At 41.6% G+C, this 24,271-nt stretch overlaps 1 protein-coding gene across 2 annotated transcripts in view; it reads right to left on the bottom strand.

Annotated features, from left to right (window-relative positions):
- RFTN2 (raftlin family member 2) overlaps positions 1-24,271 on the bottom strand; it is an 82,329-nt gene that overhangs the window by 34,164 nt on the left and 23,894 nt on the right. Inside the window, exons 2-5 of one of the 2 annotated variants that reach the window (XM_066232748.1) lie at positions 18,199-18,382; positions 16,091-16,205; positions 10,631-10,904; positions 6,842-7,084 (exon numbers count right to left, since the gene is read on the bottom strand). In XM_066232748.1, coding sequence (XP_066088845.1) covers positions 6,842-7,084; positions 10,631-10,904; positions 16,091-16,205; positions 18,199-18,382 — 816 coding nt within the window. The remainder of the gene's footprint in view (positions 1-6,841; positions 7,085-10,630; positions 10,905-16,090; positions 16,206-18,198; positions 18,383-24,271) is intronic. The other variant, XM_066232749.1, reaches the window with a different exon arrangement.

Below are 24,271 nucleotides of genomic sequence, written 5' to 3'. Positions count from 1 at the left end.
ACCACTGAGCCAACCGGCCAGGGCCTTGTTTTTGCATTTTGTTTCTTTTTATTTTTCTCTTTTTTTAAAAGAGAGAGTGAGAAAGACAGAAATACAGAGTGACAGAGACAGAAACAGACAGGAAGAGAGAGATATAAGAAGCTTAGTTCATAGTTGTGACACTTTCGTTGTTCACTGGTTGCTTCTCATATGTTCCTTGATTGGGAAGCTCCAGCTGAACCAGTGATCCCTTGCTCAAGCCAACGCCCTCGGCCGCTAGCCAGCTACCTTTGGTCTCAAACCAATGATCCCACACTCAAGTCAGTGACCCTGCGCTCAAGGTGGTGAGCCCGTGTTCAAGCCAGATGAGCCCATGCTCAAGCTGGCAACCTCGGGGTTTTGAACCTCGGTCCTCAGTGTCTCAGGTTGACAATCTATCCACTGTGCCACCACCTGGTCAGGCTGCATTTCTTTTTTTCCCCAGGTTTCTTGAGCTATAATAGACATGATTTTTTCCCCCAGCTTTGTTGATATATAATTGATGTATCAGGAAATGTTCTGTGTATTGAACAGCTGTACACATTAGATTAATGCACTGTTTATATGTATGTCATACTTAAGTTAAAAAAACAAAGTCTAGCCCTGGCCAGTTGGCTCAGTGGTAGAGCGTCGGCCTGGAGTGTGGGGGACCCGGGTTCGATTCCTGGCCAGGGCACATAGGAGAAGCACCCATTTGCTTCTCCACCCCCCCCTCCTTCCTCTCTGTTTCTCTCTTCCCCTCCCGCAGCCAAGGCTCCATTGGAACAAAGATGGCCCGGGCGCTGGGGATGGCTCCTTGGCCTCTGCCCCAGGCGCTAGAGTGGCTCTGGTTGCGGCAGAGCGACGCCCCCTTGGTAGGCATGCCGGGTGAATCCTGGTCGGGCGCATGCGGGAGTCTGTCTGACTGTCTCTCCCCGTTTCCAGCTTCAGAAAAATACAAAAAAAAAAAAAAACCAGAAAAAAAAAAAAGAAAAAAACAACAAAAAACCCAGAGTCTATCCTTTTCACTTGACAGCTCCCCGGGACCCCTGGCTGGCTGACCTAGGGCTCACGCCAGTCCCCGCAGCCAGACCCAGAGCCCCAGAAGACTGACACTTGACTGGAGGGAGTACTTCTATCTTCTGAGCAATTCCCCCTAACAGAAGAGCAGCTAGGGAGGGTAGCAGGGAAGGTCTCGTGGGAGCAGTGACCATGTGGGCGTTTGGTGTGATGACTCTTCCAGGTAATGAGGTGAAGTGATAATTCTGAACAATTACTTAATGACTGTCCCCAAAATGACTCACCTCTAATGTTACATATCCAAGAACTTCCCACCCAGTGTGCCTTGGCCCATTTGTGTGCTAAGAACTGGATAGGGGTGTGCCAAGATACAGGGCGCCCCCTCCTGCCCAGAGCAGCTTTGTCCGCCCCACAATACTACCATTTTTATGTGTGTGCCTAATACAAAGAAGTTACAAAGCACTGACCCACTGCTTCTCAAAAATAATTTTTTTAAGGCCAATAGCAAAGGAAAGTACTCTTGTATCAATGAAGGATGGTCTCAAGTGATTTTTGGAAAGCATAAAGTTTCCTTAAAGTCTAATGTTGTATCTTTAAAATCCACACAAACTTTGCATTCTTTTCAAATATATTCATATTGTGTAAAGAAGTAATGTTCTCCCCTCTGCCCTCTTAAAGAAACATTAACCCTCTAGGAGGAGGTTTATCCTGTGAACTCCCGGCACAAGGCTGCGTGTCCCGAGGGTACTCTGGGCCTGGTTTGAGAAACACAAGTTTAGAGGGTTCCCAGGGAGTAGTTTACTTGTCTGGACATGTGATCTTCCACATTCATTTCAGCTAGCTATGATACCGGCTTTCCTGTAAATGTGAGGAAGGGTACTATGCCATTTTAGTAGTTTTTGGTCCATGTGTCATTTTTGGCATTAAACTGCTCAGCAGTGGGCCCAGCACCTGCTCTGAAAAGTGGAGAGCAAGCACATATGGGAACTCTTATTCTGTACTTCCTTCCTGAATGTTCTGTCTCCCAAACGAATCTTAGCCTGTCTGCTTCTCCCCACCTCCACCATCATCTCTGTGAGGATCATTGCAACAGCCTCCCATGTCCACTCTTGCCTCTGTGATCCATTTCCCAAAATGAGGCCAAAGAGATTCTTTTAAAAATGCAGATCAGGTCATAACTCCTTTTTTAAATTTGTTTTCTTTTCAGCGAGAGAGATAGAGAGAGAGAGACGATTGGGATAGACAGACAGGAAGGGAGAGAGATGAGAAGCACCAATTCTTCGTTGCAGCTCCTTAGTCTCTTTAGTTGTTCATTGATTGCTTTCTCATATGTGCCTTGACCAGGGGGCTACAGCAGAGTGAGGGACTCCTTGCTCAAGCCAGAGACCTTGGACTCAAGCCAGTGACCATGGGGTCATATCTATGATCCCATGCTTAAGCCAGCAACCTCGGGGTTTTGAACCTGGGTCCTCTGTGTCCCAGGCCAATGCTCTATCCACTGTACCACCACCTGGTCACACTCCTTCTTTAAATTTTTAACAAATGACTTGAAATAGAAGTTCTGTTAGGATGGCAAATTGCTTAAGAGCACGCACTCCGCTCGGGTGCTCCCTCTTTCTAGTTGTGTGAACAGGGGCACAGTGTTTAATAGCTCTGTGACTCAGTTCCCTCATCTGTAAAAGGAGAATAATCATGCCTCCCTCACAGCGTTGCTGTGGGAATTAAATGAATTAATAAATGTAAAGTGCTTAGAGCCATGTGGGCCCAGAGGAAGCACAAATACATGTTGACCCGTGTTGCATTACTTATACTGTCAGACTGCATGGAGGGGCTGCCGCTTACTTCTGCCCCCTTGTCTGGAGCCATGCTCTCTCCAGCGACAGAGACCTTTTCCCAGGCCCTCCTTCCTGCCCCAGAGGCTTTGTATGTGGGGGGTGATTCCTCAGCCTTGAACCGTCTACCTCTGTCTACCTCCGGCTGGCTCCTTTCCAGGCTTGGTCTCAGTGAGATTGTTATCTTGGTGGGCGGGTCGTCCTGAGCATCCCTCTGAGTGGACGCTTCCTTGTTACTCTCATTACAATATCCTGTTGGGTAACATCTCAACACTTTTTCAACTTTTAAGTTAAATATGTATGTTTTGATACCTGTTAGTGCCTGGTGCCACATGTCTAGATCCTCGAGAGCAGAGATGACCATATACATCTATGTGAAGTGAATAAACACGTTTCAGTGTCATTCCTCTACCCACCCCCATGCTGATACATCCCCCGCCAGTTCCACACGAGCGTTTTTACAGGGCTGAAGAGATTGAACTGAGGATCAAGTGACATCTGAAAAGAATTCAAAAAGAACTAAAGTGTAGCCTTAAGATGTGGGGATATACTGGAGCTGGGATGAAAGAGACCGAGCTCTGAGGATGATGGGGCTGGTGCATGTATGCATGTGTGTGCGTGTGTGTGCACACGTGTGTATGCATGTGTGTGCGTGTGTGTGCACACGTGTGTGCGCGAGCGTGTGTGTGTGTGTGTGTGGGTGTACGTTTTGTACCAGTGGGTAGAGCTGCCCATCTCACCCATGTTGGCTGCCCACTGAATCTCTGTATGTTCTGTTGGATCAAGTGTTTTGTCTTTGTTTGCTCAGTTGGGTTGGCTCTCCTGGGTTCTCTGAAAGTTTGACCCCACTGTGCACGTCCCAGGTGACCATGCAGCGCATCCCGCTGGGGGAGGCCCAGCGATGCCGAGAGGGCGGGCCCCGGGGCCAGGCCGTGAGAACCCTCAGGCTGCGGAACAGCAAGAGGGCCGCTTCCCAAGCAGAAAACCTTTGCGGGCGGGCGGTGCAAGAGGAATTTCACTGACCTTACAATTTTCCACCGTGACCCTGCCAAAGGAGGAAACGTCTTAAAAGTTTTTTTTCCTCTTCTGTTTCTGGAGGGAGGTATTTTATAAAATGAGACTTGTGGAGTAACATTCAAATTTCTGTGCAATGTCTGGCTTTGGACTTCTATTCCTTTGGTGCACTGACTTCTGACAATATTATGGAAGAGGACAGCAGAAAGACAAAACAAAATATGCATTGTCCACCATGCGCTTTAGTTGTCAGGCATCAACTGTCCCAGAACAAAGCGACCAATTCAGCACTGCTTCCTCTAGACTTGCCCCTCACAGCGACAGAGGCATTGGTCACAATTTCCCCTCTGCAGCTTCCCTGTATAGTCCTGAGGGACACGCCCAGTTGCCTGGCCCCACACAGAGGCGGCTCCTTAGGGGCTCGCCGGCCCGCCACAGTGTAAAGTGTCCAGGGACATGTTCCAGGGCCGCTGAGGAGAGACTCTCCCTCTGGGCTCTCTAAATAGCTTCTGAGGCTTTAAGAACAAAAGCCCTACAGAGCCTCTCACTGCCAACTGCTGTGCCTAATTTTATTTTCATCGGGCAAATGCCTGAAAGAGACTGTGAACGGAGTATTTTTCCTTTTTCCTTCAGCATTTAGTCACAAACCAGAATTTGAAATGGCTCCAACTTAGACCCTTTGGAAGGAAAGATGCAGAGGTGGGGGGAGGAGGGAGAGAAATATGAGGCAGGAACCACCTCCAAATGGAAGATCCATACTAAAAGCACTGTAACTGTACGTAATGAAAGAAAAGGAAAGAAGATTAACCCCAGAAAAGGAACTCTGACAGTGGGTGGGGCACTGCGGGAGCACTTGGCTTGTATTATAGCTTATGAAGTTCTCACAACAGTAAAGTAGGAGTATTTAAACATTTTTTAATTTAAGTCTAGTTGATATATGATCTTATATGGGTTAGATTAATTTCAGGTATACAATATAGAGATTTAACATTTTTAACCTTACAATGTAATCACCCCACTAATTCTAGTGACCATCTGTTACCGTGCAAACTTATCACAGTATTATTGATTATATTCCCCTTCATCTTTTTCACCCAGCCCCTTCCTTCTGGTAATCATTCCTTTGGTCTCTGTTTCTATGAGTTAAAGTAATAGTGTTTTTATCCTCCTCTGCAAAAACTGGGGCTCAGTCAGCTCAACTAACTTCTTCAGATCACATAGCTAATAAGTAGAAAATGTAGGATTCAAACCCAGGTCTGTCTGATCTTAAAGCCCATGCTCTTCCGATTAGACCAACTTGGAAGAAGTTTCCAACAACCAAAAAATACTAAAAATATTTACTGAGTACTTGCTATGTGCCAAGCACTATTCAAGGTGCTGTATTCTGGGTGCTCCAGTGAGCTTCACCCTTAATCTTGGTTCTAGTCAGAAGGATCTACCAGAATATGACTCTTGATAATTGAAAATATTCATCCAAAGTGTTTAGTTGTATTAGTGAAGTTCTCACTAGACTGATTTAATGATAATAAACTATATTGAGCTCTCGTCTTATTTACTGTTTCTTTCTTTTCTCTACCCTCATTGAGTCAGGGTCCCGAATTATTGGCTTTTCATAATCTCCATCCTTCCATGTTTCTTTCCAGTCTCCTTACTTTCTGTTTTCTTTTTCTTTTAGCACTAATCTTTTTTTTTTTCTTCTTTTTCTGAAGTTGGAAACTGGGAGGCAGTCAGACTCCCGCATGCGCCCGACCGGGATCCACCCGGCATGCCCACCAGGGGGCGATGCTCTGCCCATCTGGGGTGTTTCGTTGCAACCAGAGCCATTCTAGTGCCTGAGGCAGAGGCCACAGAGCCATCCTCAATGCCTGAGAAAACTTTGCTCCAATAGAGCCCTGGCTGCGGGAGGGGAAGAGAGAGACAGAGATGAAGGAGAGGGGGGTGGGGTGGAGAAGCAGATGGGTGCTTCTCCTGTGTGCCCTGGCCGGGAATCGAACCCGGGACTCCTGCACGCCAGGCCGACGCTCTACCATTGAGCCAACCGGCCAGGGCTAGCACTAATCTCTTTTTAAAAACACTTCCTATAGAAAGTCACTTTTGGAAAGTTTTGTTTGTCTGTCTTTTGCTTTGGTGCTATAGATGAATGATTACAGATTCCATTGTAACTATAAAAGAGGAAGGCTAGAGACAGATGAAAGAGAGGGGGAAGGCAGAAATAAATATGGGATCGCCTGACCAGGTGGTGGCGCAGTGGATAGAGCATCGGACTGGGATGCGGAGGACCCAGGTTCGAGACCCCAAGGTCCCCGGCTTGAGCGCGGGTTCATCTGGTTTGAGCAAAAAGCCCACCAGCTTGAGCCCAGGGTCGCTGGCCCCAGCAGGGGTTTACTTGGTCTGCTGAAAGCCCACGGTCAAGGCACTTATGAGAAAGCAATCAATGAACAACTAAGGTATTGCAACGCGCAACGAAAAACTAATGATTGATGCTTCTCATCTCTCTCCGTCCCTCTCTCTGACTCTCTCTGTCTCTGTAAAAAATAAATAAAGAAATAAAATTAAAAAAAAAATGGGATCAACATCATTTTCTGGACCAAAAATTATTTTCCTAGACAAAATATAGAAAGAGTCAGGTAGGTAGGCATCCAAAATTGGAATACTATAACAAATTTGGATAGTAATTATCAAATGCTACTGTAAGCCTCCTGATTGGGTTGTATAGTACATTATATTTCAAAAGTCCTACTTGTCAATCATACAATAGTTTGTCTAGTCCTGACAGTTACATCCAACAGCAAGCATTCCATTCCACAGGCTGGTTAAGCTTTTAAATTAAAGCTACATAGCTGTTGAAGGATTTGAATCTATTTCCTCAGGAATATATCTGACCTTTTAGCCACTGAACATGAGAGGCAAAAACATTTTTACCAACTCTAACAAGGTGAACTTTTTCAGATATCAGTATGTCATAACTTAAAACTTACCTTTAGATGTTTCCCAGCATACAAAAGAATCAATTAAAGACAAGCCTTGCTTATAATAAAATGTAGTTAACTCCAGCCAATCAGCATCAAGTGTACTAATGACAGAGCCTTTTCTTGTTATTTTCACTGACAGGATGCCTTCCTGATAGGTCCAGCAGGTTGATTCATCATCAAAAACATTGAAGACTATATACAACTTGTTATCTGAGGATAGGCATTCAGAAGGAAGAAAAAAGAGAAAAACTATAATTTCATTGAGAAGATTCTGAAATTATTTTTTATTAATCACAAGCTATTTCAAACATATAAACAAGCAAAGAGAATAATAAAATTATCTACCGTTCAGCTTTATAAAATATTAACAGTATGCCATGTTTACTTCAGACTTTTATCAAGAAATTGAGAAACAGATATAGTTTAGACTTACTTTGTAATCTTCCCTTATGCTATTCTCCAGAAATAGGTACTATTATAATGAATTTGTTTTTTATCACTCTCATACATGCTTTTATTTTTTCAAGAGATATTTATATACCCACAAATTATATACAATGTTTTGCAGCTTAAAAAACTTCTGGCCCTGGCCAGTTGGCTCAGTGGTAGAGTGTCATCCTGGTGTGTGGAAGTCCTGGGTTTGATTTCTGGTCAGGGCACACAGGAGAAGTGACCATCTGCTTCTCCACTTCTCCCCCTTACATTTCTTTCCCTCTCTCTCTCTTTGCCTCCCACAGCCATTGCTTGATTGGTTCAAGCACATCAGCCCTGGGCACTGAGGATGCCTCTGTGAAGCCTCTGCCTCAGGTGCTAAAAATAACTTGGTTGTAAGCATAGCCCCAGATGAGCAGAGCATCAGCCCAAGATGGGAGTTGCCAGATGGATCCCAGTTGGGGTGCATGCAGGAGTCCATCTATCTCTCACTTGAAAAAAGAAAAACAAGAATAACAAAAAACATTTTTCTTGCCTGACCAGGCAGTGGCGCAGTGGATAAAGCATCGGACTGGGATGCAGAGAGCCCAGGTTCGAGACCCCGAGGTCGCCAGCTTGAGCATGGGCTCATCTGGTTTGAGCAAAGCTCACCAGCTTGGACCCAAGGTTGCTGGCTTGAGCAAGGGGTTACTCGGTCTGCTGTAGCCCCATGGTCAAGGACATATGAGAAAGCAATCAATGAACAACTAAAAGTGTCACAACAAAAAACTGATGATTGATGCTTCTCATCTCTCTCTGTTCCTGTCTGTCTGTCCCTATCTATTCTTTTCTCTGACTCTCTCTCTGTCTCTGTAAAAAAAGAAACAAAAACAAAAACAAAAATCTTTTTTCTTTTATTAAGTGAGAGGAGGGGACGTAGAGATAGACTCTTGCATATGCCCTGCCCGGGATCCATCCCTTTAGCTCCATAAGGGGCTATGCTCTGCCCATCTGAGGCATTACTCCACTGCTTGGCAACTGAGCTATTCATAGTGCCTGAGGCAGAGGCCACGGGGAGCCATCCTTAGTGCCTAGGGCCAACTTGCACCAATTGAGCCATGGCTGCGGGAAAAGAAAAGAGAGAAAGAGAGAAGCAAGAGGGCAGAGGGGTAAAGAAGCAGATGGTTGCCTTTCCTGTGTGCCCTGACTGGGAATCAAACCCAGGACATCCATGTGCCAGGCCAATGCTCTACCACTGAGCCAAAAGGCCAGGGTCGCAGGAAACTTCTAAAAAAAATGGTATCATACTATATAAGTCAAACTATAAATTTTCTTGTTCAATATTATGCTTTTGAAGTATAATTAATACTAGCATTCCATTTTACTGTTCTCTACTGATGAACATATACACTGCTTCCAATTTTTTATTATTGTAAATATTATTCATGTCTCCTTGGAAACATGTGTAAGAATGACTCTAGAATACATACTTAGACATGGAATTGTTGAGTCATATCTTATACTTTACAGCAAGTTGTAAAATTCTTATTCTTAATTTTGGGGGGATATGGACCCATATCTGTGATCATGTTTTAGAAAGTCTAATACCACTTGCATTACAAACAAAAGAATTTGGGTATGTGTGTTATGTGCATTTTTCTGGGTTGAATTTCATCAGATTCTCTAAGAGGTCTTTTGTATGTGTCTGTTCTCCCAACTCCTCTTAGTGGTTCTTAGAACCACTGCCACAGAAAAGTTATTAAGAAGTATATAATTTAAAAATATACTACTTGGAAAGTGGAATCTAAAGATTGATACTTAAATTGAGTAGGTAGTATACTGGGTTTAGAACTGAAAAAAACTGGAACTAGACACCTGATCTAATCAATGCAGGATAGGAACCAATCAGCAGCCATGATGAAAGATAGTGAATAGCTCTCTGATCACAGCTCCAACCTTGTTCACTCTTACAGTCCTAATTTTTCTACACTGCAGAAACATCAGCGTGGTGGCTAGCGAGGGAACTGGTGGAAAAAGGGGACGGTGGTGGTAGAGGGGATGGGTGAGATGATGAGTTGGAAAATGCTCTCGGATTTTTAAAAGATTGTGCTGGCCGTGGTCAAATGGGTCTTTGTCATGTACAGGACGTTAAGCACATCTCAACTACAACCCAGAAAGCTGATGTCACCAGTTTGTGCAGCTGCAGCACCAACACTGATTAAAAGATTAGTTAATACTAGCTAACTTAATACAGAGTTTATTCTGTGCCAGGCACTGTGCCAAGCACTTTATAGACATCTCTTGTCTATTTCTCACAACAACCCCCTTTCTATAAAGAAGTTGAGGCAGTCTTATTCTTATTCCAGAAGTTAAGTATATTCTTAACTCTAAGGTATACAGCCTTTCTCTAATAGTGCTTTTAAAGGCATGCCTGTTAAGGTATCAGAAAACTTTGAACAGTCCAAAAACATGAGTAAAATACTCTCAGTTTCTTCGAAAGACTTACTAGTTGGCTGAGAACAATAAAACTATTCTTTAAAGACATTTTAGGATGAAGGCACTATTGTTACTTTAATTGCTTCATCATGATGTGCCATTTTCATATTCTAAACTGATGATCAAAGAAAGCCAATTAACTTCAAGGGTAAAAACCATCCTTGAAATGGGAAAAGCTAAAACTAAAATTCTCACACACTGTTTATAAGGACAAACATAAATTAGCACAGCCTTCTTTATAGAATCACTTTTTTAATATACATGTACAGCCTGCATTTTTATAGGGGAGCTGGTGAATGACTTAATGGAAAGCAATTTTCTTTTTTTGTGTGTGTGTCTGACAGAGACAGAGACAGAGAGAGGGACAGACAGACAGGAAGGGAGAGAGATGAGAAGCATCAATTCTTAGTTGCTCATTGATTGCTTTTTCATTATGTGCATTGACCAGGGGCTCCAGCAGAGTGAGTGACCACTTGCTCAATCCCTTGACCTTGGGCTCAAGCCAGCAACCTTTGGCTTAAGCCAGCGACCCCTAGCTCTAGCTGGTGAGCCTGCGCTCAAGCCAGTAACGTTGAGGTTTTGAACCTGCGTTCTCTGCATCCCAGTCCAATGCTCTATCCACTGCGCCACTGCCTGGTCAGACGGAAAGCAATTTTCAACACAAAGTTTCCTTATGTGGGTGGCAGTCTATGACCACACCAGAGACAACTATTTGAAATTGTCCTACCTTATTCTGGCTATAATAATTTTAAAGAATCAAAACAAGTTTGTATTAGTTTACTTAGTTATTATAACCTTTAGAATTTTACTTTGCCTCATATTCTAAAATGCTTATTTTGCTAAATTTAATGTAATATATGTTCTGTTTCTACCCTTCTTGTCTGTTACCTTCTCCGTTTTTTGATTTAGAGGAACTGGGACTGCCATCTCGTTCCATTTGAAACTGCCGACTTTCATGATGAAATTCTTCCTCAATTCCACTTTCCAGTGATTGTCTACTTAATGTTCCTTCACTCAAACTTTTACAGTTTTCATCTGACGTGTGTCTCACGCGCAGTGTTGATTCTGTCTCTCTGTCATGGCTGGTTCCATTGCAGAATGGTGGATAATGCTGTGATATGAACCCAACAAATCTCATTCCACTTTTAGAAGCTTCATTAATCTGAAGTTTAAAAAGAGAGGGTAGAACATAATATAAATTTTATTTGAATTGATCACCTTATTAATTAACTTTTAGGCTTATTAAGGAAATTTATAAGAAGGAGTAAAATTGCCAGTAACTAAAGAGCCATTCCTAAACAAATTAACAACCTCTAATAGAGCACTACTCCTAAGTCTATGTCAAACTACTAACGTGATTTCTTCAGACAGTACTAGTACACTTCAGAAATTATAAAAGCAGAAATTACATTTTTCTTTAAAAGCTTACTATTAGGAAAGAACTAAGAATTCTACAATATAATTCTTGCAGACCTGTTAACACATGGTCTTTCCTGTTGAGGCAAAATGAAAAACTATTCCAAGTAATCCTCAAAAATAACCTTACCAAACTTTTTTTTTTTTTTAGAGAGACAGAGAGGGACAGATAGGGACAGACGCAAAGGGAGAGAGAGGAGAAGCATCATCAATTCTTTGTTGCGGCACCTTAGTTGTTCATTGATTGCTTTCTCATATGTGTCTTGACAGGGGGGCTATAGCAGAGTGAGTGACCCCTTTGCTCAAGCCAGTGACCTTGAGCTTCAAGCCAGCTCACTTTGGGCTCAAGCCAGCGACCATGCGGTCATGTCTATGATCACCTGCTCAAGCCAGCGACCCACACTCAAGCCGGTGAGCCGTGCTCAAGCCGGCAACCTTGGGGTTGCAAACCTGCCACCTCTGTGTCCCAGTCCTACGCTCTATCCACGGCACCACTGCCTGGTCAGGCCTTACTGAACATCTTAGTAAAATAAAAAGAGAGGTTAATTTAAAAGCAAAAAGAAATACAGTTGCTCAAAAATATTTGGCAATTCATTGTTTGATGTAGGTAAAGAAAAATGGTAAAAGATGAATTCTTGACAAATGTGTATGTATAATGCATAAACCCAATTCATAATACATTTCTTAGGAAACTTTCTGTATCTTGATGTGTTGTTGCCTATCTGGCCAGATAAACACATTAGATTTAATCCTAGAAGTTGAAGAATAGGATTTAGAAGCATATGGCATAGAAATTGCACTGAAACAATTTCAGACATTAAGAGTGGTTATTTTCACACACAGCACTTTTCCTTTTCTCTGCTTTTGCTTCATTTCTTTGTTCTTTTTGTGTCGGTGTCTTCCCCCCACCCCCATCGTGTTAAATGGCAATTATTTCGAGGGCAGGACCGTGTCTTATTCATCTTTGTATTGTAATGTTTTGTACTTATCGGTGCCCTATAAGTACTTTTTAAATAAATTAAAATGAAGGAGTGGAGTCTTTTACATGGTTGCTGTTTTAAGCATTTACATTAAATGTTTTTTTAAAAGGTTATTTACTTATTTAGAGAGACAAAAGAGAGAGAAAGAGAGAGGAGGACGAGGAGTAGGAAGCATCACTCCCATATGTGCCTTGAACAGGCAAGCCTGGGGTTTTGAACTGGCAACCTCAGCATTCCAAGTCGATGCTTTATCCACTGTGCCACCACAGGTCAGGCATTAAATGTTTTAAATGTTAGCTGGGAGGGGAAGAAGGACATGATGAAGGTTGCAAATGTAAACACCTATAGTCAGAAAGAAAATGGAATAAAAAGGCTAGGAAGAAGTGAGGCAAAGCCAGAGAACAATGTCCAATCAAAGGTGGTGACTGTAATTTTGCTTCTGCTGATGAAGTGAAAACTACTTCTGAGAAGGATGGAGTGTGGGTGTGTGAGCTAGGACAAAGGACTGTGCTGATATAATATCATTTATTTACTCGTATAAGTTAACATACTGACATTGTAACATGCACTAGACCTTAAAAATAATCATCGCTTGTCCTTTATGTCAGGCGTCCTGTGAAGAGAGGGAGGCGGTAAGGAAGCATCCTTGACCTGGCTGGCATTCTGCAGAAGCCTTTTTCTATTACTGGAAAGCTTTATCTGGCAAAGTCTGGTAACAAATAGACTATATTATTTAGTTTTTTCCACTTTTTAAGTTGGAGGATTGATATTTTCCAATGTTATTTTTACTTGAAAATCCAGGGGAAAACAGTTGGATACCTAATTTTAAAAATAGAGCAAGCACTGATATAACATTGAAATGACTTAAAATCTAGCTGTTCAACAGCCAACTCTTTATACCAGGCAGCCGTTCAAGAATAACACTGGGCATTCATCTATTGCTCTTGTTCACATACGGGACAACGTTCAAATATCTCCTGTGCTATGTTTCCTGAAGCTGTTCTCTTTATGAAATAACCCCATTACTCCAATTGCTGAAATAACAGCACTTTCCTGTTTGAATAGATCTTTAACTATCTCCAGGAAATCAAATGCAAAACAAGAGCTCTGATGGTGATCTACTAATATATTAGTAGTTACATTTTTGTTTTCAAAAGAAATTTTTTATTGTGGACTTATTCCCAGAAAAAAATAGAAATTTTCCAGAATAGTAGTAGTAAACAGTATGTGTAACTTATTTATAAAAATCTAGTCTCAAAGAGTGTTCCTGAAAAACCTTATTGAATGGTGACTTTATACCAACATGGGAAATACCATTAGCAGCTATAACTAGCTATATGCAAACCACAGGCAATCTTACACACAGAGTTGTTTACAATGTCCACAGTTTCTTACTGGAAAGGAAATGCCTTAGGTTTTCAGTTGTACTCATTTAAATAAAAGCTAAAACCTTACAAATATGTTAATGCAACTAAAAAGAAAACTTTCACTATAAAAGCTCGTTTGTCTAGGAAACCTATAAGTGTATATTTTTTCTTGATTTTCATCAATATGTATATATATTGTGTTTTTCATTTAAGTTTCAACTAGGTTTTATGACAGTCAATATAGTTCTCATGTTTAACAACCATAAAATATCCCATTGTCTTGTTTGTTATACCACTGCTTCCTTCTCAGTTTTCCAATTGCTGAGAATTTGGCCCCCTTTTCACTATTGATTATAATGTATTTGTATAGAAATGACTTTTTTCTTTCTTCATTAATTTCTTGGAACAGATTACTAGAGAGAAAATTACTGAGTCACAAAGTAAAATGGGATTGATAATTTTTATTACCAAATTGATATGCAGGCACACTGTACTAATTTTTTTTACAATGTCAGTTGCAATATGTGAATTTTTCTTAAAGCTCTTCCAACACTAGATTTAATGCTTTCAATTTAATTTCTCATTTAATGCTGGTGAGGTATTAATTCTCAGTTTTTATTTTTACATTAAAAATTATCAATTACATTGAACTTTTGCCAAATATCTCTTTATTATTTGTGTTTTCTTTTGCATTCACTGTTTATGGATTCTGTCTGTTCATTCAAGACCGAACCTCACTTTGATGCATTTGTATTCATTTCATATATAGTCTGAAACCAAGTTGCCATAGGACACTTTTTTTTTTTCAAATTAGTTTTTTTTAAATTTTATTTATTCATTTTTAGAGAGGAGAGAGAGGGAGAGCGAGAGACAGAGAGAGAGAGAGAGAGGAGAGAGAGACAGAGAGAGAGAAGGGGGGAGGAGCTGGAAGCATCAACTCCCATATGTGCCTTGACCAGGCAAGCCCAGGGTTTCAAACCGGTGACCTCAGCATTTCCAGGTCGATGCTTTATCCACTGCGCCACCACAGGTTAGGCACCATAGGACACTTTTGTTACAGATTTCCCCCGGATTCTTTCTTTAAAGCTTCATTTTCCTAGTGTATGTTGTATTTATATACTAAACTCAAATTCCTCAATCTATTTATAATTGAATTTGTCTACTTTTTCATTTTCTTTCAGATTTTTTATACTTAAAAATTATTTTTTAAAAATTTTTTTGTGTGACAGAGACAGAGAGAGACAGAGAGAGGGATAGATAGGGACAGACAGACAGGAAGGAGAGAGATGAGAAGCATCAATTCTCCATTGTAGCACCTTAGTTGTTCATTGATTGCTTTCTCGTATGTGCCTTGACTGGGGTGGGGGGCTGCAGCACAGTGACCAACCCCTTGCTCAAGCCAGCAACCTTGGGCTTCAAGCCAGTGACCTTTGGGCTCAAGCCAGTCACCATGGGATCATATCTATGATCCCATGCTCAAGCCAGTGACCCTGCACTCAAGTTGGTGAGCCCACGCTCAAGCCAGATGAGCCCATGCTCAAGCCAGTGACCTCAGGGTTTCGAACCTGAGTTGTCTGCGTCCCAGTCTGATGCTCTATCCACTGTGCCACTGCCTGGTCAGGCTTAAAAATGATCTCTTAAGCGACCATCTGCTTCTCTCCCCCATCCTCTCTTCTTTCTCTCCCTCTTCCCCTCCCACTGTCAGTGGCTCAAATGGTTCGAGCATTGGCCCAGGTGCTGAGGATAGCTCGGTTGGTCCCAGCACATCAGCCTTAGGCCCTAAAAATAGCTCAGTTTATTGAGCATCAGCCCCAGAAGGGGGTTGCTGGGTTGATCCTGGTTGAGATGCACGTGAGAGTCTCTATTACTATCTCCCCTCCTCTCATTTAAAATATATATCTTTATCTCAATTGAAATCTGTGGCATGTATCTCCTACAGAAATACTGCCCACTATCCCAGGAGCACTTAAGTAATGATTGTTCCCCTCTTTTATTTCATCAGGTTTATTTAAAAACTTCTATGTGTATAAAATTATTTCTGGGACTCCCATTTTGTTTCACTGGCCTGTATTTCTGTTTTTAATTATTTGTTTAATTATTATTATTATTTTTTTAGCAAGAAAGAGACAGAAAGGGGGAAGGATGAGGGGCGTCAACTTGTAGTTGCGACACCTTAGTTGTTCATTGATTGCTTTCTCATATGTGCCTTGACCAGGGGCTCCAGCTGAGCCAGTGACCCCTTGCTCAAGCCAGCGACCTTGGGATCATCTCGATGATGCTGTGCTCCAGATGGTGAGCCTGCACTCAAGCCAGATGAGCCAGCGTTCAAGTCGGTGACTTTAGGTTTTGAGCCTGGAACTTCAGTGCCCCAGGTTGATGCTCTATCCACTGAGCCACCACCAGTCAGGTCTGTGTTTCTGTTTCTAACTCTGTACAATTTAGTACACATGCTTCAATCTGTTTTAAATTATGGTAGAACAAATGACCTATTATTTTCTTGTTCTTTTCAAAAGCAAGAAAGGAAATTAATGAAGAAATGTCAAATGTTTATCAATACCCCATGAAAAAATGTATACATTTAGTACCTTTTCTATCAGTTCTTTTGCAATGTCATTTGTTTGTTTCTCATAAGCTAGAGGACATTCCTCGATCACAAGTCGTGGCCGTCTTTGTCCACCGGGTGCTGCTGGATGCTTGGGGCTGTAACAGAGAATATAGTCAGGGTTGGAAGCCAATTGCCAATTTTAAGCTAATATGCTCATTTGAAAACGAGTGAGCAACTCGCAAGTAAGGTCGAGGCAATCATTTCTTTGTTGTTATTTCAAGCCCAATGTTTGTCTTCTTATGCAAAAATACCAGAAACTTGTATTAATTTAAATTTTCTTAATTTAAATCTCAATTAATTTCTAATTTAATATGAAAGGAAATTTTCATGTCTGTTATTTTAACAAAAGTTATAAGAAACGATTTTAGATCACTGTTATACCTCATTATTGTACAAAAGCACAAGCAAAAATCTTATTCTAATGCAGATGAATACTGTCCTGTATTTTTTCCTCTTCCTTCTTTCCTGCTCTTTAACACTTACTTATTCTTAGCCTTGTCAGGGCACTACTGAGTCTATTTTAAGTAATGCCAACAGAGAACAAAATAGTGTATACACGGTTTATAAAGCTGTAATTAAGAAATAAGTGTCACTACTGTGTGATCAAATGGCATGCTTGCTTAGGAATGACTGGACTAGCAAATGTCTGATGAGGCCCACATCGGAGTGAAGGCTGAAGCCTGTGTCCAGCCTCTGGGACACAAACAAGTGGGCCCTAATGCAGTAGCAGATAGTATCCCTTACAAGCACACCTACATTTTTTTAAAAACCTCTTTTTCTTCAATATTCCTGTTTCCTCTCTTTTCTTAATTCATTTTCTCTTCTCTGCTTAGCCCTTTCATGCTTAAAGTGGGTGATGTATTAGTCCATTACTATAAAGAGAAAACACAGTTTTTACCCTGATCTTTGAAGTGGTTTTGATATAGATGAAGAGTTGTTTAAAAAAAAACAAACGTGGCCCTGGCCGGTTGGCTCAGCGGTAGAGCGTCGGCCTGGTGTGTGGGGGACCCGGGTTTGATTCCCGGCCAGGGCACATGGGAGAGGCGCCCATTTGCTTCTCCACCTCCTCCCCTCCTTCCTCTCTGTCTCTCTCTTCCCCTCCCGCAGCCGGGGCTCCATTGGAGCGAGGATGGCCCGGGCGCTGGGGATGGCTCCTTGGCCTCTGCCCCAGGTGCTGGAGTGGCTCTGGTTGCGGAGGAGCGATGCCCTGGAGGGGCAGAGCATCGCCCCCTGGTGGGCAGAGCATCGCCCCTGGTGGGCGTGCCGGGTGGATCCCAGTCAGGCGCATGCGGGAGTCTGTCTGACTGTCTCTCCCCGTTTCCAGCTTCAGAAAAATACAAAAAAACCCCAAAAAACAACAACAACAAAAAACAAACGTAATGTATTAGTCAAAGAAAATTGGTCTAGTTATTTTCATTCTTCATTGGAAGAAGAAACATATTTGAAAACTATCAAATGTATAAGCTAGGTTGGCAAAAATGGTTGTGGTATTGTTTGGGAAAGTAGCTATTTTTAAAAGTAAAAAAAAAACAGAACTAAAATAGATGGCTTTTACATCCTATTTTTCAGAAAAAGCTGGTAAGAGGTTCATCCAATTTGTGAGAACCTGGCATGCAAGCCTTCTGAAGTAAATGTTTTAGAAGGCAAGGATGATTTCTGTGGCCACTGTTAATAAAATAATATAGGACAGTTCAAAGAAATGCTCAGAGAAAGTGGATTTCATCAGTCCAGCCAGCTCCGCTGGCCCAGAGGTGGGACTTGTCACTAACTGCTCCCCGCTCAGCTGCTGAGGGTGCGGCAGGAGCTTCCATGTGCTGCTCCCGTCTGTTTCCCTTCCCCTTTGTTCACTGATGCCCTCAGTAGCACCTGTCTATCTGCAAGGGGCTAAAATCAATGAGGAGTTTTACGGAAGGAAGCGTAAGTTTCTGTCCCCAGTCCAATTCAGCTGCTGTAAAACGTGTCTTAAACCCAAAGCCCTACTTATCCTTTATTTCTATTACTTTGTTCAAACTTTCCATTCTTTTGGCCAAAGAAAACTGCCGTTCTCAACAGCTTCTTCAGGTGACTATTTCTGAGCAGCAGGCTTACCTTAACTTTAAGCGTGACAGCACCACCCTGTATAGATAACTCGCAGGTAGGTGTTTTCGCTGCCGCACAGGTTGTATGACAGGATGAATAGCCCCAACAATATATCCTTTAAGATAGTAATCTTCCACTTTTGTTACTATATCAGGAATTGAATTTATCTTGATGACTTCTGGGTTTGGTGAAGCTGAAATATCAAATACAAAGAGAAATTTGTACATTCATAAAATTGAATAATATATTATTTCTACTTACATGTGATAATACTAATGAGTAGGAAACATAGCTATATGACTTAATCTCAAATAAATTTATACTATCATGTATTATATATTTTCTAAATTAATTTCCAAAAAAGACCAGTAACCTTATGAACTGGTAGATATATAATATTACCAATACGTCTTAAAGTAAAAATATAGGCCCTGGCCAGTTGGCTCAGTGGTAGAGCGTCGGTCTGGCGTCCTGGGTTCGATTCCCAGCCAGGGCACACAGGAGAAGCACCCATCTGCTTCTCCACCCCTCCCCCTCTCCTTCCTCTCTGTCTCTCTCTTCCCCTCCCGCAGCCAAGGATCCATTGGAGCAAAGTTGGCCAGGGCACTGAGGATGGCTCCATGGCCTCTGCCTCAGGCACTAGAATGGCTCTGGTTGCAGCAGAGCAACGCCCAGATGGGCAGAGCATCGCCCCCTGGTGGGCATGCTGGGTGGATCCTGGTCGGGCGCATGCGGGAGTCTGTCTGAATGCCTCCCCGTTTCCAGCTTCGGAAAAATACAAAAAAAACCCAACCCCCCAAAAAGTAAAAATATACCGTGTTTTTTGCTCCATAGGACATACCTAGGATTTAAAGGAGGAAAATAAGAAAAAAAATATTCTGAACCAAATGGTGTGTTAAAATATTTAATAAAATACACCACAATAATATTTAAACAATGTAAACTCAACAGCAGTATCAACACCATTAGCACTGTTATTAACAAATGAGAAGTGACTTTAATAATTCAAATACTCTTCTAGTTGTTGGGAACCTGCAGCAGCTAAAAAAAAAAAAGAACATTCACTCCATAAGACGCACAGGCATTTCCCCCTTCACTTTTGGGGAAAAAAAGTGTGTCTTATGGAGCGAAAAATATGGTAATACCTTATATGTTTACTTTTTTTCAATTAAGGCAGCTTTATTTCTTAGGATTTCACTTGACAATACTTCCATTAATAGTGAAGACATACATAAGAGAAACAATATTAAGTTGAAGAGCCAATTGCTTTTATGATTCTGAACAAGATGAGATGTATAATTTCTTAAAAATTTATACAAATCTAAAAATTAAAAATGGGAGAAATGGTATTTGCTAAGTAAGAATTATCATTTCCAACTACACTTCTAAACCACATTTTAAGTTTTTCAGGAAAGCTAAAAATAAGATTTCATTTAATTTATTGACTTTTAGAGAGAGAAGAAGGGAAAAGAGAGAAACATTAATTTGTTGTTCCATCAATTTGTTGCTGCCTTCATTGGTTTACTATTTTATTTATTTAATTAATTATTATTACTATTTTTTTTGTATTTTTCTGAAGTTGGAAATGGAGAGGCATTCAGACAGACTCCCACATGTGCCCGACCGGGATCCACCTGGCATGCCCACCAGAGGGCGATGCTCTGCCCATCTGGGGCATTGCTCTGGCACAATCAGAGCCATTCTAGTGCCTGAGGCAGAGGCCACAGAGCCACCCTCAGCGCCCTGGCCAACTTTGCTCCAATGGAGCCTTGGCTGCGGGAGGGGAAGAGACAGACAGAGAGGAAGGAGGGGGGTAGGGGTGGAGAAGCAGACAGGCGCTTCTCCTGTGTGCCCTGGCCGGGAATCGAACCCGGGACTCCTGCACGCTAGGCCGACGCTCTACCACTGAGCCAATTGGCCAGGGCTCGTTGACTCTTATATATGCCCTGACTGAGATCAAACCTGCAACCTTGGAGCATCAGGACAGTACTCCAACTGATTGAGCTACCTGGCCAGGGACAAAAATATGATGTCTTATGGCACTTATATAAATGTAAAAAAATGTTAAATTGAAAACGTAATGGTATTCAGAAGTTCTTTTTAATAAGTAGGAATTCTAAGTGTATAGGAAATTTAAATGTACCGGTATACTTGATATGCAACTCAACCATCCCCTTGAAGCAAAGTAAATCTTTAGAAACTATACAATAGTACAATCAGTACAGTTTTTAGTAAAAGAAATAGAGTGTGTTACTTGGGAAAATGTTCCTAGCGTTCCAGCAGTATTAATTTAAAAAATAGCTTTCTGTAATTTCTTATTTTCTGGAAAACAATCGAGAATTAATATCTAGAAAAAGGCCTGCAGTTTGAATATCTTTTGAGTAACAAAACATATGAAATTAATTCTCGGTATGGGCAGTGCTGGCTGTTGGCCCTCTGTCAGTGTGGACAGTGACGTCCAGCACAGAGCTGCTGCTAACAGCCTGAGTACAGGAAAGAGGTTAGGAAGCAGACAGGGGAGAAGGGTCAGAGGAAATCCCCTCCTCCTTGCACACCCATGTCCACGTGACAGAACTGAAATCAGCCATCTATGGGTATTCCTGCTAACTTCTCCAACAAAAGTATAGCACTCAGTGGAAAAGTTATATATAACAAGACTAATCTATCTCCTCAAATTTTTATCCTCTTTTGGATTGAAAGTAATCTATTGATATTTATAATCTATTTTCTTCATCATTATGAATAGGAATGAAAAAAAAAAACAGAGAATGATCCTGGACTTTGAAGGCACAGCTGAGTTTCATTGTAGAACAACCCAGTTCTGCCCAGTGTGTGGCAATTACTCTGCGAGTCATTGGATTGTTTTCTTTTTAATTTTTTTTTTTTTTTTTTTTTTTTTTTTTAGTGAGAGGGATAGATAGATAGAGAGATATAGAGAGGGACAGACAGAGACAGACAGACAGGTAGGGAGAGAGATGAGAAGCATCAACTCATAGTTGTGGCACTTTAGTTGTTCATTGATTGCTTTTTTGTATGTGCCTTGCTTGGGGGAGAGGTTTGTCCAGCCAAGCCAGTGACCTCTTGCTCAAGTCAGTGACCTTTGGGCTCAAACCACTGACCCAGTGACCATAGATAGGGTCAAGTTGGCGACCCTGTGCTCAAGCTGGTGAGCCCATGCTCAAGCCCTATGAGCCCACGCTCAAGCTGGTGACCTCAGGGTTCGAACCTGAGTCCAGTGTCCCAGGCCAATGCTCCATCTACTATGCCATCACCTGGTTAGGTAGAGTTCTACCATTTTTCAGTATTTTAACTGCCAACGCTGATTTCCAAATAAAGGTACTGGAAAACTATTAAACAGAATAAACTGTTAAGACTAGGAATGAACATAAACTTATTTTTTAGAACTCTATACGAATCCTACAAAGTTTTAAAGAGAATTTCAATATTTAATGGACTTATTGGAGACTGTGGAAATGCTATAGCATGTTACAAAAGAGGCTCATCGTCTGGCCCCTGCCTATGTCTCAGCCTTTGCTCTGTCCTTCTTGCATGTCCGCTTCGTCAGGCCCGAGCTGCTGGAGTCCTGGAGCTGCACGCTGCTTCCTGCCTCGCTCCCCCCGGCCTGAGTCAGTCACTCCTCTGTGCTGTGCGTGCCGCTACTTCCCTTACTGGACTGTGTCACGGTTCATTATTTCTATGCTTCACTCTGCTGTTCCACTAAGAGTCCCTTAAGGACAAGGAACCTACCTCGTTCCTCTTTCTATGCCTGCCATTTTCCTAGGACATTATGTTAAGTGGGAATTACTATTCATAAGGGGAATTGAGGTGAAATTATTACAGAAAGGAGGAAAAGCCATCAAGTTAGTTAGTGGGAATAAAAAAAAAGGGTCATAAAATTTAGGAAAAATCAGACAGGTTATCTAGGCCTTCAAAAAGAGAGACACAACAGGGAAAGAACACATAGGTAGCGCTGTACAATTGTTATCTTTTGGCTATAAAAGTGAAAGTGGTCAAGAACTCAGAGAGAATACAATCGCGTAGAATGAAAGGCCATTCTCACTTCAGACGGCTCTCGCTTGAGGCCTGCCTTTAGGTTCCTCTGGTTAATGACAGTACAATGAAAAAAAAACAAACAAAACCCATGTTTCAAATAAGGTAAAAAGTAATGAGAAGTGGAGCTACGCTGGGTATAATCAGCTCCATCTTGAGGTCTGGATAACAATTTAGGAGAGGACTGCACCACAGAGAATGAGCCTGTGGTTTGGGGAGTGCTTCTGGCTCCTGTTCGCCTGGCTTCTCTCTCTGGCTAGTTGGAGTTGCTGTTAGGTCCTACAGTGTCTCAGCCAGTCTACTCTGGTAGCATTGCTTACAAGGAAACCCCAGGAATCAAGAACTAAGGGTTGGGCCTGACCGGTGGTGGTTTGTGGATAGAGCGTGGACCTGGGATGATGAGGTCCTAGGTTGGAAACCACCAGGTTGCCAGCTTGAGCATGGGATCATGACCCCATGGTCACTGGCTTGAGTAAGGGGTCAATGAAGTGACTCCTTGGATAGAGGACCCAGATTTGAACCCCGAGGTCACTGGCTTGAGCATGGGTTCATCCGGCTTGAGCACGGGGTCGCCGGATTGACCCTATCTATGGTCACTGGCTTGACCCCAAAGGTCACTGGCTTGAAGCCTAAGGTCGCTGGCTTGACCAAGGGGTTACTGGCTTGGCTGGAGTCCCCCAACCCCATCAATGCACATATGAAAAAGCAATCAATGAACAATTAAAGTGTCTCAATTATGAGTTGATGCTTCTCATCTCTTTCCCTTCCTGTATCTCTCTCTCTACCACCCTCTCTATCTCAAAAAAAAAAAAAAAGATAAAAAAAGAACTGAGGGTTGGGAACAGTCCCCTCTCCCTCTCCTGGAGCCCTGGGTTAGAGTTCAGAGCACTTTAGGCAGCCTGATGTCCTGCCTGTTCTCTGAGATCTTGTCACTTTCCCAGAGAGTGGGGTAGTACAGTGGCTGACACATGAGAAACATATCATGAATTCAAAGAAGCACTTAAGTTGTTATTAAATATAGAATATTTGAAAATATTTAAATTATTCTATATTTTCACCAGATGCTCAGCAGTTAGTAATATTACAGTTGACCCTTGAACAACGCAGATTTGAAATCCACTTATGGGCAGATTTTTTTCAATAAATTTTGTCAATGTATTTTTTATTTCTGATGTTTTCTTTTCTCTGGCTTACTTTATTGTATGAAAACAGTATGTAATGCCTAAAATATACAGAATATGTGTTAATCGACTATTTATGCTACTGGTAAGGCTTCTGGTTAATAGCAGACTATTAGTAGTTAATTTTTGGGGGGAGTCAAAAGTTATACATGAATTTTTCAACTGTGTGTGTTTGGAGGTTCAGCACCCCAATAGTTGTGTTGTTTAAGAGTCAACTGTATTTGGCTATTTAGTTGTATAATACCCCCTTCATCATTAACGATTATTATTATCTGGAGATAGGTGATGGTTGCCCAAAAATGCGTATGTACTTAGTAACACTGACCTGTACATTAAAGAATGGTTAAGATGGTTAAAATAAAATTACTAAGTTATAAAACAAAATAGTAAGGCATAGTTTAATTCGTGCATTGTAATAAACTGACATTTATATCAAAAAGAATTTATCTCTTGTATACCCATAAAAACAGAATCAATTACCATACAAATAAATACAATAAAAGAAAACACATTAGACTCTAGCTAGATACTGTTATCTGCCAAAGACTCTGAGCCATAGCACCGCTCTTTGTTGAAAAGGAAAATTAATCATTAGAGAGGTGTCAAAGATATAAACTGAAAGGCTTAAAAAGAATTGAATAGCACACAACTTTCTCTCTATGTGTTTCAATGTTATTAAATTCTGTGTCTGTGTGTACGACTTAAAAGCATCTCATGTCCAATGCTAAGTCATTGGGTGGAGGTTTGGAGACCCACTCGGTTAAAAATAGCAGGGACATTCTGATAACGGCAAAGGGGACAGATGATATTAGAGGGAATAAAATGAATTATAAACTAGATTAAAGAACTAT

The sequence above is a fragment of the Saccopteryx bilineata genome, chromosome 5 (genome assembly GCF_036850765.1).
Source record: "Saccopteryx bilineata isolate mSacBil1 chromosome 5, mSacBil1_pri_phased_curated, whole genome shotgun sequence".
In the NCBI taxonomy this organism is placed as follows: domain Eukaryota; kingdom Metazoa; phylum Chordata; class Mammalia; order Chiroptera; family Emballonuridae; genus Saccopteryx; species Saccopteryx bilineata.
Note: the sequence above shows the minus strand (reverse complement) of the source record. Positions and strands in the feature narration are given on the sequence as shown.